Below are 14,621 nucleotides of genomic sequence, written 5' to 3' on the forward strand. Positions count from 1 at the left end.
GCGAGTTTTCGGCAAGTTCTTACTCTTTTCCTATTATTAGCCGCGCAGCTATTGATCTCATCGGAGTTTCTTTCAATTTAAAGAGTTTGAGTTGTATTGCTGCGCGTCTTTTTTTACAAGTGAGAGGAGTATTGGCTTTCGTTAGGCTTTCTTTGCCGGGTCGAGGTTTGGCAGTAAACTTTCGTAAGAAATGCGGTGAAATGCGGTGAAAAAAATAATTTTCACAGCGTATTTCTGACATATTTTAGCGGTGAAAGCGGTGAATTAATTAATTTCACTGCATTCAACGGAAGTCTGCATTCAAAAGAAATTTCCGTTTACGGGTTCGAACCTCTCACCTCCTGCATGTCTACAACTTCTTATTCCACTGCGCCATCTTTTACTTTATTTTATTAATATTTCTTCTGAAATTAAATTGGATTAGAAAAACGTTGGAAAACAATTGCGGCGAAATTTGGTAAGAAATGTGGTGAATTTCGCAGTGAATTTTTGTAAAAATTGCAGTGAATTTTTTTTCACCGCATTCACCGCATTTACCGCTTTTCTTACATTAATTTGCAACAAAAGTTGATGCAGTGAATTGTTGTGAGAAATGTGGTGAAATGCGATGAACTATTTTTTTTACCTCATTCACCGCAATCACCGCGTTTCTTAAAAAAATTCACCGCACTCACCGCATTTCTTACAAAAATTCGCATTAAAAGTTGATGCGGTGAATTTATGTACGAAACTGGTGAATTTCGCACTGAATTTTTGTAAGAATTGCCGTGAATTTTTTTTCACCGCATTTACCGCATTTCTACATTAATTTGCATCAAAAGTTGATGAGGGTAATTTTCGTAAGAAATGCGGGTAATTTCGCGGTAAATTTTTGTGAGAAATTCGGTGAAATGCGGTGAATTATATTTTTTACCTCATTCACAGCAATCACTGCATTTCTTACAAAAAATCACCGCACTCACCGCATTTTTTATATGAAATAGCAACAAAAGTTGATGTGGTGAATTTTTTTTTTAAAATGCGGTGAATTTTGCGGTGAATTGTTGTACGAAATTAGGTGAAATGCGGTGAATTATTTTTTTTACCTCATTCACCGCAATCACCGCATTTCTTACAAAAAATCACCGCAATCACCGCATTTTTGATATAAATTCGCAACAAAAGTTGATGTGGTGAATTTTTGTAAGAAATGCAGTGAATTGTTGTGAGAAATGTGGTGAAATGCGATGAACTATTTTTTTTACCTCATTCACCGCAATCACCGCGTTTCTTAAAAAAATTCACCGCACTCACCGCATTTCTTACAAAAATTCGCATTAAAAGTTGATGCGGTGAATTTATGTACGAAACTGGTGAATTTCGCACTGAATTTTTGTAAGAATTGCCGTGAATTTTTTTTCACCGCATTTACCGCATTTCTACATTAATTTGCATCAAAAGTTGATGAGTGTAATTTTCGTAAGAAATGCGGTGAATTTCGCGGTAAATTTGTGAGAAGTGCACCGAGTTTTTTTTCACCGCATTCACTGCAATTCTACATTAATTTGCATCAAAAGTTGATGAGGGTAATTTTCGTAAGAAATGCGGTGAATTTCGCGGTAAATTGTTGTGAGAATTTCGGTGAAATGCGGTGAATTATATTTTTTACCTCACTCACCGCATTCACCGCATTTTTTATATAAATTCGCAACAAAAGTTGATGTGCATTTTTTTTTAAATGCGGTAAATTTTGCGGTGAATTGTTGTACGAAGTTAGGTGAAATGCGGTGAATTTTTTTTTTACCTCATTCACCGCAATCACCGCATTTTTTACAAAAAATCACCGCAATCACCGCATTTTTGATATAAATTCGCAACAAAAGTTGATGTGGTGAATTTTTGTAAGAAATGCGATGAATTGTTGTAAGAAATGCGGTGAAATGCAATGAATTATTTTTAGACCTCATTCAACGCAATCATCGCATATCTTAAAAAAATTCACCAAACTCACCGCATTTCTTACAAAAACTCGCAACAAAAGTTGATGCGGTAACTTTCTTTTAAAGAAATGCGGTAAATTTTGCAGTGAATTTTTGTAAGAATTGCAGTGAATTTTTTTCACCGCATTTACCGCATTTCTACATTAATTTGCATCAAAAGTTGATGAGGGTAATTTTCGTAAGAAATGCGATGAATTTCGCGGTAAATTTTTGTGAGAAATTCGGTGAAATGCGGCGAATTATATTTTTTACCTCATTCACAGCAATCACTGCATTTCTTACAAAAATCACCGCACTCACCGCATTTTTTATATAAATTAGCAGCAAAAGTTGATGTGGTGAATTTTTTTTTAAAATGCGGTGAATTTTGCGGTGAATTGTTGTACGAAATTAGGTGAAATGCGGTGAATTATTTTTTTTACCTCATTCACCGCAATCACCGCATTTCTTACAAAAAATCACCGCAATCAACGCCTTTTTTATATAAATTCGCAACAAAAGTTGATGTGGTGAATTTTTTTTAAAATGCGGTGAATTTTGCGGTGAATTGTTGTACGAAATTAGGTGAAATGCGGTGAATTATTTTTTTACCTCATTCACCGCAATCACCGCATTTCTTACAAAAAATCACCGCAATCACCGCATTTTTTATATAAAATCGCAACAAAAGTTGATGTGGTGAATTTTTTTTTAAAATGCGGTGAATTTCGCGGTGAATTGTTGTAAGAAATGCGGTGAAACGCGTTGAACTATTTTTTAACCTCTTTCACCGCAATCACCGCAATTCTTACAAAAATTCACCAAAAAACCACGACCCGGGGTTGAACATAAGTGCTGTGTTTACGCCGCGTTTTGACCTAAACAGAAGGTGAGTAAAATTGTTAAAATTGCTGTGTGAACAAATGCTTGCTGAGAGAAAGACAATTTGTGTTCAAGCTTTGTGTTGAGTGAATGATTTTCCGAATTTCAAAAGTTCTTTAGTGCGATAAGTCACCTATATAACATCTTTTAGCCGTTTTTATGCATTTTTCTCATTTGTTACGTTTGTAGACACATTTTTTGTAGGATAGACACATTTTTTGTAGGATTTATTGTCAATCGTGGTTGCAGTTTTATTTTACCCTCATCAGATGATATTAAAGTGTTTCTAACGCCCAAATAATGCGTTTCAAAGTAAAAATCCACTAGTTTTTTTCTCAGTTTTTCAGTTAGTTTCTGCTGTTTTCACTACTGGGAATTTATGGGTCTATAAATTCTTGTTTATGGTAACATAAGTTTTTTAAATAATGCAACACAAACCTCGCACTTTGAACTCCGGCTTTCATATTATTTATAAAACTCTGTGACTATCCGATTTTGGCAGTTTTTCCTCAATATTCCCACATTTTTCCTATGTATTTCGGTTCGGTTTAGCGAAAAACGATTTTTTGTGCAACGTAAGCAATTTTAAATTCAAGTTATTTGGTCTTCAATTTTTTACATTAACTGTTCTAAGTTCAAAAAAAATTTTCTTTTGGCACTTTCATTTTTAAAAATTTTGTGTTATTTTTTGGCAAAAGATTTCATTTTTCTGAAACTACAATGCAATTTTCTTTGCATTTTGCATTTTATTTTGACTAAAAGTTTTTGAGCCACATTGTTATAGCATCGGCTTTAAACTTTTTGCGTCATTTTTTAATTATTTAAATATTTATTATAATTGGTGACCAGAATTTCTGCAACTATATTCTTTTTCTATTATTAATTGCTCTCAAACTAAATTTGAAGTAAGTGTTGTTAACGTGTGATTTTTTAAGGAATTTTTTCGCTTGACCGCTTTCACTTTTTGAGTGACTTTTATGTCCTTGACTTATTCGCTTTGCTCGATTCCAATTTCGCTCTCACTTACAAAAATCAGCAGCGGAACTCAAATGGTGGCAGTTCATTCCTTGAAGTCAGATAAAAATGGCGCCAAAATTGGAGTAATTTTTTTCTTTAAATTTTACTAGTGGTTATAGTGGTATACAATAACCTCTATTGACGTCATTTGAAACCCCCATTAGTCCCCTCACTAGTCGTTTGAGAACAGTTTTTCCGACGTTAGTCGGTTATGATTTTCGTTGGCAGTTGGTTTTAGTTAATAGACTTCAGTTTTGCTAGAATTACTGTGGCAAAAGGATTAATGCTTAACTTTAATTGAGCCAATTTATTTTTAAATTCGATTCTCAATCTTTTTACTTTATCTTTTTCCCGATACGTTTTTTTTAAGAAATTGAGCTGATTTGTCTTTTAAATTGAGCTGTTTTTCCGCTCAAGGGATAACTATAAAAAAGTTTTTAACTGAATTGAAACAAACTTCAGCAATTTTTCTTTTTCACACAGATTTCCGAATTTTTCAATTTTTCAACAACAATTTTGATTTTCATAACTTTTTTTATAAACTGTCAAAGTGGGGTGTGTGTGGAAATCAAATCATTTTCGGCAAGCCACAATATGGTAATTTTGCCACAAAAATTAGGTTTTATCTTCAAAATGGTTCTTTTTGTTTTGAAATTCGAATATTAATAGATCCTTTTACTTGCTCAACCAAACTAATATTTGTGAAACTGGCGGTCAGCTAATTTGGTTTTCCCCCTACAAGTTTGATAGAATGTTAGGTTCTTTTGGGGAGGAATCGACACTTCGGGTGGTTTGCGGAGTTTTTTGGCTATATTTTAAGATCTGTTCAATTTTTACTTTCTTTAGTCATTGAAAAGTCAAATTAGTGCAGTCGTTATGGCCAAGAGGAACAAAGAAAAATGAAAGTAGTTTTAGGGCGCTATTTTTTCTTTAATTGCTTTGAATCTGGAGTATCAGCATGGTTATTAAACAAAATTTGGGTCATTGCGAGATAATTTTTTCCCACGTGCGGCAATTTAGCTATTTTAAATTAAATTTTTGTTTTTCTATTAGGAGGAACAATTGGTTCAAAGATTAATATACGTTTCGCTAAAGGTGCTTTTTTGTTTTCCGGGTCCTTCAGAGGTCAACTATTGGCTTCTGACTTTGGTTCTGTTTTTTCCAGGGTTTAGTGGATTGTCGATTTCTGACTGTTTTTGTTTTTTTTTGTTGTCTTGTCTCGTATTCGCATTAAGGATTGGTCTCTATGGCCCTTTTATAGGGTTTGGTTGTTGCTACTTAAAGTTTTCTTGTTTTATTGAAACGTTTCGAACAACTTTGACACTTTTTGTTTTTACCAAATATAAATAACTGACTTTTTAGTTCTGCCGTGTCTTACATTTTCGCCTGTTGCGCTATCACTTAGCATCTTTACTTGCAGGTCTCATTGGCTCTCTAATAAGACTTATCTAAAACTGTTTGATAGTTCATTTTAATAGCTAACACTTTTACAAAAAAACGATCAGTGATTTTTTGAGTTTAGGTTATAGTGAAATTGTTCTCCAACCTTTGTCTCTCGTTTGTATTTTACAAAGGTGGCTTTTGCTGTCAATGGTCTCTTACTGTATACGGTTACTTAATACGCTGTTATTGTTTTTTCTACTTTGCTAACGCTCGTTTTTTTAGATAAATGGAATTGAGGTTTTTAATGATGTTTCGATGTTTTTTTTCGTGTTTGCTTTTAGTGTCTGCTGTGTTTCTCTTTTAAATCTTTTTTGGTGTATGTTCTAATGACGAAAAAGATTTACTTTCTAATAGGGATGATGTTCAGATTTTTTGTTTAATTAACTGTTTGGAGTAACTCAGGACTTTTCCCGCTGTATATATTTTTTAACTTGTCGTCTCCATCAATGGTTTTCGTGGCCATTTAACTTCTTCAATTTAAGAGATTTCTACTGCTGAGTTGTATTATTAAATTTATTGGTGAAGTCATTTGTTACTCTTTTTTGCGTCAATTTTTTTTGTCAATTGCGTCATCTTCGAGCTTAATATGTTGTCTTGCTTCACTGGAATTTAAGTTCTGTTTTTTGACTTGCTTCACTGGAAGAAATGACTTCTGCACTCTTTTAATCAAGTGTATAACTGAAAAGCACTAACTAATTGATCATCATTGGAGTGCATCTAAACGGTGCAGCAAACTTAGAGTTTTTTGTACCTTTAATCTTTTAAACAGGAGTAGAGTTTTTTATCTTTAATTTCGTGCATCTAATTTAACAGCGCTCTATTCTTGGAGCTATCTTCCCATATGCCATAGAATAATTACAATCCAAATCTAACCCCTAGAACTCTAGCAAAATAACAGATCTTCATGTAATTTATCCTTACTCTTTGCTTGTTTCAATCCCATAATGAAGTTCAAGGAGGCCTGTCGGGGTAAAATCCGCAATTTTTCTGATTGATCTGGAGGAAGTTTTTGAATGTTTTCGGAAGTTGAGCGGAAATACAATTTCAAGTTCAAATGTACAAAATGCCGAGTAGTAACAAAAGTCTAGATTTTTTTTTGTAAAATTGAGCATTTATGTTAACAGATAGCAGCAAAATGAGCAACGGAAGTTCAACTAACAGAAGATGTTTGCCAGGCTCGGATTTACGAAAATTAACGAAGAGTGACGGGGTTCCATTGACGCTGGAAGTACACCAAGTTGAAAGCGAGCAGAATGATGGTACAGTCAACGCTGCAAATCTGCCCGATTGTGGAAAAGAATCCAGATCAAGGAGAGTCCCTCCTCTGGATCTTCTGAACGTCGGCTTCAATCCTTCGATGTCCACGCGGAGAGGTATACCTGTTTTTTTTACTCTTAACTCAAATTAGAAACACGAAAACTGAAAAAAAACATTGAGAAAAAAATCATTATTTAAAAATATTTGAAAATTCATTCCGTGTGAGTTATTCAATTGTTGATCTTCCATAGCCGAATTCAACATTGGAAATGTTTTGTGAAAGATGTCCCTGTCATTTTCGATCTGTTTCCGAGTTTCTAATATCATAATCGCTCTATATACAGAGTGTTTCCAAATTTTACACAACCTCGAAAATTATAAAGTAAATCATTAGCTGTATTGTCGCTCCTGATTCAGTGAAATGCGCGGATAATTCTCAAGATTAGCTAAAAATATGCCGGGAATTAAATATATATAATTAAAACAACGAGGCTTATCGTTCTTAAAGAAACGGGGCTTACCGAAACTTGCGTTGTGGAGCTGCACAAATTTAAACTTACGAGTTGCTATCAGGACAAACGGAAGATGCGGTGTCTGAAACTTGTTTAAGGAGTCTAAAAAAGTTTCTTCTTCTCAACTGCTGAGATAGTAAATTGTTTTGAGATTTTGTTCTCAAGAGAATTGGGTAATAAGAATTGAAGGTTTAAGAGGTAACTGAATTTCAGTCAGAGAAGAGTGTTCTGATTTTCTCACTCTGTCGTCTGTCAGAAGGTTTTGGCTGGTCCACTTTTCTGTTACCGGATTGTGTTGGTAACGCGTGTAAAAACATCTTGCGGATGCATGATGCAACTGTTCATCGTAGAATTGTAGATATCAAATGGGGTTTCAGTGTCTGTCCGCCAAATTTAAATGTAGCAGTTGGTTTAGGAATATTTAAGAAGGTTTAGAAATAATAAAATAAAGAAAAAACCAACCCATATAACTCAATACTATAAAGGTGTCTATAAAGGTGTGTCTACGGTTACAAAAATTATTTTTTAGTGGTTTATTGGAGCACCAAGTGTAATGGCTGCTCTCCTATCAAAGTCAAGGAAAACTTTACACCGCCCAGTTCGTTTCAACTGTTTCAAATCTGTCCGGATATTGTGTTTTTGGAGTTAATTTTTGTGAACTGTATTATCCGCTATACTGAAGATTACCGATGCATTACTTCTTGCTCAATTACTGTTGATAACTAATTGCTCAGCTTTACTGTATAAAAAACTTGTTTCTCTCAGAATAACAAAATAATTCAAATTGAAACAATCAAAACTTGCTTGAATTTTGTTTATAACTCAATTTATAAACCGAATTTAGAAATTCGCGTTCCTACAACTTGTAGCCCTAAAATTTGGCTATAACTGTGCAGAGTTTCAACCTGCTACAGTTAGCAGTTGTAAAACAGGATTTTTTAACCAGTTGCAAATCTGACAAAAATATTAAAAATTTTCTAACTTCAAAGTTAGCAAGTATCTCTCTACTGGTTTCAATAACACCAATGTTGAACTAGAGTAGGCTTCGTTATAGCCAGTAAGAATAACTGACTATAAGCTTTGCACAAAGTTTCTCTTACTTAGGAAGTTTGTTCCTCAGAAAGAAAGTTTTGAGAATATCAAAGTTAATTCTCTTTTCAATCGGACAAGGTAACGTTAAAGCTGTACAATCACTAAATGATCTACAGAAACAAGACACGATAACAACAAGTAATTTACTGCTCAAGAAAGTGTGCTTCAAGACGCACTGTATGTAACTTTAATATAACCAAAATGACGAGTTTCGACAGATTTTTTGCAGTTTTTCAAACTCTTTTTATGCTGCTAGTCCAGTGGGTTTACACGTCAAAATGAATTGTTGATTGGTTGTAGATCACTATGTTGTAGAATTCTCTGATTACATTGAGTTTGGGTTTCGGGATACCTTAAACAGTGCCCCGTTGTGTCTGAATTGGTATGAAAGCTGGAGAAATTCATCGAATCTGGCTTACCAAATTGGGTATCTCTTGCTCCATTTGAGCTCAATTTGTGTGATTGTGAACACTTGAATACGTGGCAATAATTAGTCAGTTCGAATTTGAGTTTCAGTTGAACTTCATGTAAAACGATTGCGTACTTATGATAGTTACCGAAAATAAATGTTGAACCAAGTGAAACAATCCGTATGGCTTTGATAGAATGCAGCATTAAATTTCGCTTGCCATGCTATTCTAGCCTGGCTGCTTGAAATGCCCTTGAAGCTTTATTCAGTTTGGTTGTTGAATTATTAAGCTCAGCCACAACATCGCTTGTTCTGTTTTTCATCTCGAAAACATCTTTTTCAGGTAATACTCGGGCGAGCTTCGTTCCTGGTTTCTTGTACACTCCGTCGTTTGTTCGAAATATCGCTGATCGAATAACACCGTCAGACCGATCAATGGTCTCAGTAACTTGACCGTGATTGCAATATCTACGCTTGTTGCTGTCTTCGATCAACCAAACGAGATCGCTTTCTTTAAGGGATTCGTTCACCGTAGTTTGTAGGTTGTCATTTTTGCCGGTAATTCAAAGTTGGCAGAGATTGTTTACGAAATCTTTCCCATTTGAGATTTGCACTTGAGGTTGTGGAAAGACCTTTCAATGATCAAAAAATTCATCCGCGAATGGTAGGTAGGGTAAACACACGTTCCTGTTGCCGAGCAGGAAGTGATTGGGGGTCAATTATTCCAAGTCATTGACATCTGAACTGACTGGAGCCATCGGTCCTAAGTTCAATGTCTGCTCTACAAAACACATCGTTGTTGAAAGAATGTCCTCGGTGACTGATTTTTTCCCCAACACTGCAAACATTGCTTTCTTGCAACCTCTGACCAACGGTTCCTATACTCCTCCGAAATGATGTGTCGCACGTGTGTTGAAGTTCCATCTGATTCCTCGTTGAATCAAATGTTCTTCGATCCCTTCTTTGTTTCATGCCGCAACTTACTCTGCAAACTCTCTTTCAGCTCAAACAAAGTTTGTCCCGTTGTCACTGATGATTGTACTTGGTTTGCTTCTTCATGCAGTAAATCGCATAACTGCGTTGAGACAACTATCTTTGTCCAATTGGGGTACAACTTCTATATGCACCGCTCTCATTGTTTGACATGTGAAAAGACAACACCATTGCTTTTCGTTTTTTCGCCCAATCTTCCCAGTGAAAGGGCAAAAGTAGTCAACTCCAACATTTATAAAGACTGTTGAAGCGTCTAACAACTCGTCGGGCAGATCGGCCATTACTGGTGCTATCGTTTGTGCTCTGCCTTTTCTGCAGGTGACGCACTTGTTATTGATTGATCTCAAGTCGCTTCTTATTCTTAGGATCCACATCTGCTGAACAAGGCTTCCTACATGCTCAGTGCCTTCGTGTTGATTGTCCTTGTGCCCATTTCGCAAGAATATTTCAACCGCATGAAGTTTCAACTGTAGCAAAAATGGATGCTTTGCATTGAAGTCCAATTGACTTTTGCCTATTCTGCCTTTGACGAAAATAAGTCCTTCTTCATCTAGGAATAGGGAGAATTGTAGGATTTTTCTGATTTTTGGAATTTCCTTTTTCCTTTTTTCAGCTATCAGGGATTTCATCTCTTCACCATACTGTTCTTGCTGTAGTAACTTGACGATTGTTGATTTTGCTTGTTCTCTTTCTTCAATGCTGACTCCGAGTGTTGCTGGTTTGCATTTGTTCAATGCTCGCTGTACGTATGCCACCGTATTCACTAGTCTATTAAAGTTACTGAATTGTTCCCACTGAATAAAAGCTTTCTTCTCTCCAGCCTGTATCATGAAGACTGATGAGAGTATATTCCCTTCATATGAGGCAAAGACTAGTTTCACTTGCTCTGACCATTCATTTTCTGGTGCCTTCAACCAGGACGGCCCAGTGAAGCACGCGCTTCTCTTAAGATCCTCAATGTTGATTGCTCTGGTGCCAATGTCCGATGGGTTGTTGATACCGCTCATATGCTTCCACTCTGAAACATCAGTTGTATTTAGTATCTCAGTCACTCGATTGGCCACAAACACTTATTGTTTACGATGGGAACTGTGTATCCACTGCAAAACTGTAGTTGAGTCGGAGCAAAAACTGCAACTATTTATCTTCATTTAATGTTCATTGACTATCTGTTTCTTCAACCTCAATGCCATGACTGCCGCTTGCAATTCCAATAAAGGTATTGAAAGACGCCTCATCGGTGCCACTCTGAAATTTCCAATGACAAATTTTAAGTCAACTGGGTATTCTTTCAGTTTTTAACGTAGATAGGCTACTACACACATGTCTTCAGATGTTTCAGCATGCACATGAAAATCGATTTCATCACTCTCTCTCTTTCTCTGCTGAAGTACCTTCTATCGATGCTTGTTTCACATACGACTGGAAGTTGTTCTTTCCCTGTCAGGAGTTCTTTTTCTTCACCAGGCTCCACTTCGCTGTCCCAATGTTGTTCACTTTCAGTCCACATGCCTGTCAGAAGTTGTCTCATGGGAACACTGAACGGAGCAAACAGTCCGATCGGGTCAAATACTCAAGAGACCGGAGAGAGAATTTTCTTCTGGGTTATAGGAGCTTCAACGGCTTTGTTGGTACCTCTGCACAATTGAAGACTATCATCAGTAACATTCCTTTGTAGTTCTAGCACTGAGGATCCCTCCGTATTGGGTTCCACTTCGACTTGTTTCGTGTTGCTGATTGATTTCAAGTCTTCTGAGATTGCTTTGGTAACTGCGTTGTTGTTGCTTATCCACTTTTTCAGTTCGAATCTATGATGTGAGAGAAGATGTTGTAGTTGACTAACCACCTTATTTGCTTGTTCAGTGGTTTCTACATCTTTGATGAAATCGTTCATGTAGAAGTTGTTTTGTATCGCCTTTGCTGCAATTGGATAATCTTTTCCGCTGTCCAGTCTCACCCAGCGTAGTCTGAACAAGTTGGAGAACTCTTGGCTCCAAATCCATGACTCTGATATTCGTATATCTGAACAGGTTCATTAGTCCTTGGACGCCATAAGATTCTCAAGCAACTTCTATCCTGTTCGGGAACTTGCACTTGTAGAAACATCGATTCGATGTCAGCTGTCAGGGCTATTGGTCCTTCACGGAATCTCAAAATTGTTCAAATTATCCCCTGTAGCAGATCATGTGCTGCTAGTAGCTCGTCTTCTAGGCATACTTCTTTGTATTTTGATGCAGCATTGCAAACACGTCTTACTTTGCCAGGCAAATACAATTCATCAGATAGTGTGGCAAATACCGCTCTTTCCCGAAGGTGACTTTCACTTTACGACCAGTCAGGTGACGTCCAGTCTCTTTACGAATCCTTTTCCTACATCGGCATCTATTGACTGTTGATACAAATTCTTCAGTTTCGTGGCCCTTTGAAATCTGCGCTCCAGTGAGTAAAGCTGACACAAGGCTTAGCTGTAGTTGTTTGGCACGTTTGGCTCTGGTACACTCCGCAGCATTCCCACTTCGTACCGCTCGCCTGTAAACTTCCTTGTACTCTCTAGCATCTTTTGTGCCTGCAGTTCCTTCTTTGACTGACTGACGACGTTGATTTTGGAAGCAAAGGTTTATATGTCCCCCCTGGTTTGGATATTCTCAGCCACTTTCACATCTTCATTGAAGGCGAAATCACAAACATCTTGTCTTCTTTTGGCCGTCATGAGTCCATTGAGTACCCATAAAGGGAGCATATGTGTACAGCCTGTTGCCACTGCCATCTCTACAATTAAAACAAACTGGATGAGAAATTTTTACAACCGATAATTGACTCATAGATCAGTTACATGGTGATAGCGTCAAAACATGGCGCTGTCATGATATTGTGAAGGTAATTCAATTTTGGGTTCAGCAATTAAAATTTCATTGCCTTGCCTAATTGACTGATACGTCAGTAAGACAGCAAAAGTGCCAGAACAAGGCGCCATCATTTACTTGTAAAGGTATGTCAGGTTTGATTTCATCAAGTAGCAATCTCATCATCTTATGATGAGCCAAGAATGTTAAATCCTTGATAAAAATATTTAAATTGCGAATCAAGCAATTCAGTGTTGAAATAACGAAATCTGATTCCACCGCAACTATCTGAAGAAAATTTGTAACTTCGTTTTTCTGGTTGACTGTTGCTGCGCTTACGTTGACTGCGTGATTGCCCTCATCCATTTATTTTTTTGAGTGTAGCAATCAGTTGTGCTTCTTGATGCATCCATTGATACCGCACGCATTGACATTACAATCTTTGATTGCATGCCCTTTGCTTTGACATACCTGACACAAGCGTTGCTTCCTCACTGCTGCGTACCGATCATTCACACTCATGTTCCTTAATAGTAGACATATCCAATTTTTGTTAGTGTCATCAGCTAGCGGACTGTGATCACTTTGCATTTGCTTCGTTTTTTTCACATTCAACTTAGCACTGAAGTTTGATGTTTTTCAGAAATGTTTGTATCTATTTGTGCCTCTTCGGTCTTCCTCTCTTCGCTCTCGTTTGAAAACTGAAAACCCTTCCTGCACGAATGCTATCCTAGAGAGCCATTTTTCAAACATAATCACATCAGGCCAATCTCCATCTTTATCATCAACATAGAACCACCAATTCTCTTTGAGAACTTAAGGTGTTTTATCTACTGCCATATACAGTGTCGAATTTGATTGCAGATCACCAATCTGCTTGTACTCTTTGAGCACATTAACAATATCGGAAACAAAAATTGAGAAACTGATTAGAACTGTTAACTCATGGAAGTTGTTTTTTCCATGTCAGGAATTGTTCTGCTTCACCAGGCTCCACTTCGCTGTCCCAATGTTGTTAATTTTTAGTCCACATGCCTGTCAGAAGTCGACTCATGTGAACACTGAACGGAGCAAACAGTCCGATCGGGTGAAATACTGAGGAGACCGGAGAGAGAATCTTCTTCTGGGTTATAGGTGCTTCAACTGCTTTGCTGGTACCTCTGCACACCTGAAGACTATCATCAGTAACAGAACATTGTAGTTCTAGCTCTGAGGATCCCTCCGTTTTGGGTTCCACTTCTACTTGTTTCGTGTTGCTGATTGATTTCAAGTCTTCTGAGATTGCTTCGGTAACTGTGTCGATGTTGCTTATCCACTCCTTCAGTTCGAATCCATAAGGTAAGAGAATATGTCGTAGTTGACTAGCGAACTTAATTACTTGTTCAGGGGTTTCTTTCGATTTGATGAAATCGTCCATATAGAAGTTGTTTTGTATCGCATTTGCTGCAATCGGATGTTCTTGTTCGCTGTCCAGTCCCACTCGCTTTAGAGCGTGGTCTGCACAAGTTGATCTCTTAGCATTAAATTCTTGACTCTGATATTCGTATATTTGAACAGTTTCATTAGTCCTTGGACGCCATAAGATTCTCAAGCAACTTCTATCCTGTTCGGGAACTTGCACTTGTAGAAACATCGATTCGATGTCAGCTGTCAGGACTATTGGTCCTTCATGGAATCTCAAAATTGTTCAAATTAACCCCTGTAGCAGATCTTGTGCTGCTAGTAGCTTGTCTTTTAGGCATACTTCTTTGTATTTTGATGCAGCATTCCAAACACGTCTTACTTTGCCAGGCAAATACCATTCATCAGATGGTGTGGCAAATACCATTCTTTCCCAAAGGTGCCTTTCATTTTGGACTCGCCAAAATCTTTACGAATCCCTTTCCTACATCGGCATGTATTGACTGTTGATACAAACTCTTCTGTTTCGGGGCCCTTTGGAATCTTCGCTCCAGTGGGTAAAGCTGACACAAGGCTTAGCTGTAGTTGTTTGGCACGTTTGGCTCTGGTACACTCCGCAGCATTCCCACTTCGTACCGCTCGCCTGTAAAATTCGTTGTACTCTCTGGCATCTTTTGTGCCTGCAGTTCCTTCTTTGACTGACTGGCGACGTTGATTTTGAAAGCAAAGGTTTCTATGTCCCCCCTGGTTTGGATATTTTCAGCCACTTTCACATCTTCATTGAAGACAAAATCACAAACATCTTGTCTTCTTT

The 14,621-nt window shown here is 37.1% G+C and overlaps 1 protein-coding gene across 1 annotated transcript in view; it reads left to right on the plus strand.

The window, feature by feature from the left end:
* LOC142349109 (uncharacterized) overlaps positions 1–10,036 on the plus strand; it is a 46,361-nt gene extending 36,325 nt beyond the window's left edge. The window contains exons 9-11 of the mRNA XM_075400521.1: positions 6,425–6,673; positions 8,914–9,014; positions 9,929–10,036. Coding sequence (XP_075256636.1) covers positions 6,425–6,673; positions 8,914–9,014; positions 9,929–10,036 — 458 coding nt within the window. The remainder of the gene's footprint in view (positions 1–6,424; positions 6,674–8,913; positions 9,015–9,928) is intronic.
* Positions 10,037–14,621: the final 4,585 nt, after the last annotated feature.

Source organism: Convolutriloba macropyga, chromosome 11 (assembly GCF_964194025.1).
Source record: "Convolutriloba macropyga chromosome 11, txConMacr16.3, whole genome shotgun sequence".
NCBI classification, from domain to species: Eukaryota; Metazoa; Xenacoelomorpha; order Acoela; family Convolutidae; genus Convolutriloba; species Convolutriloba macropyga.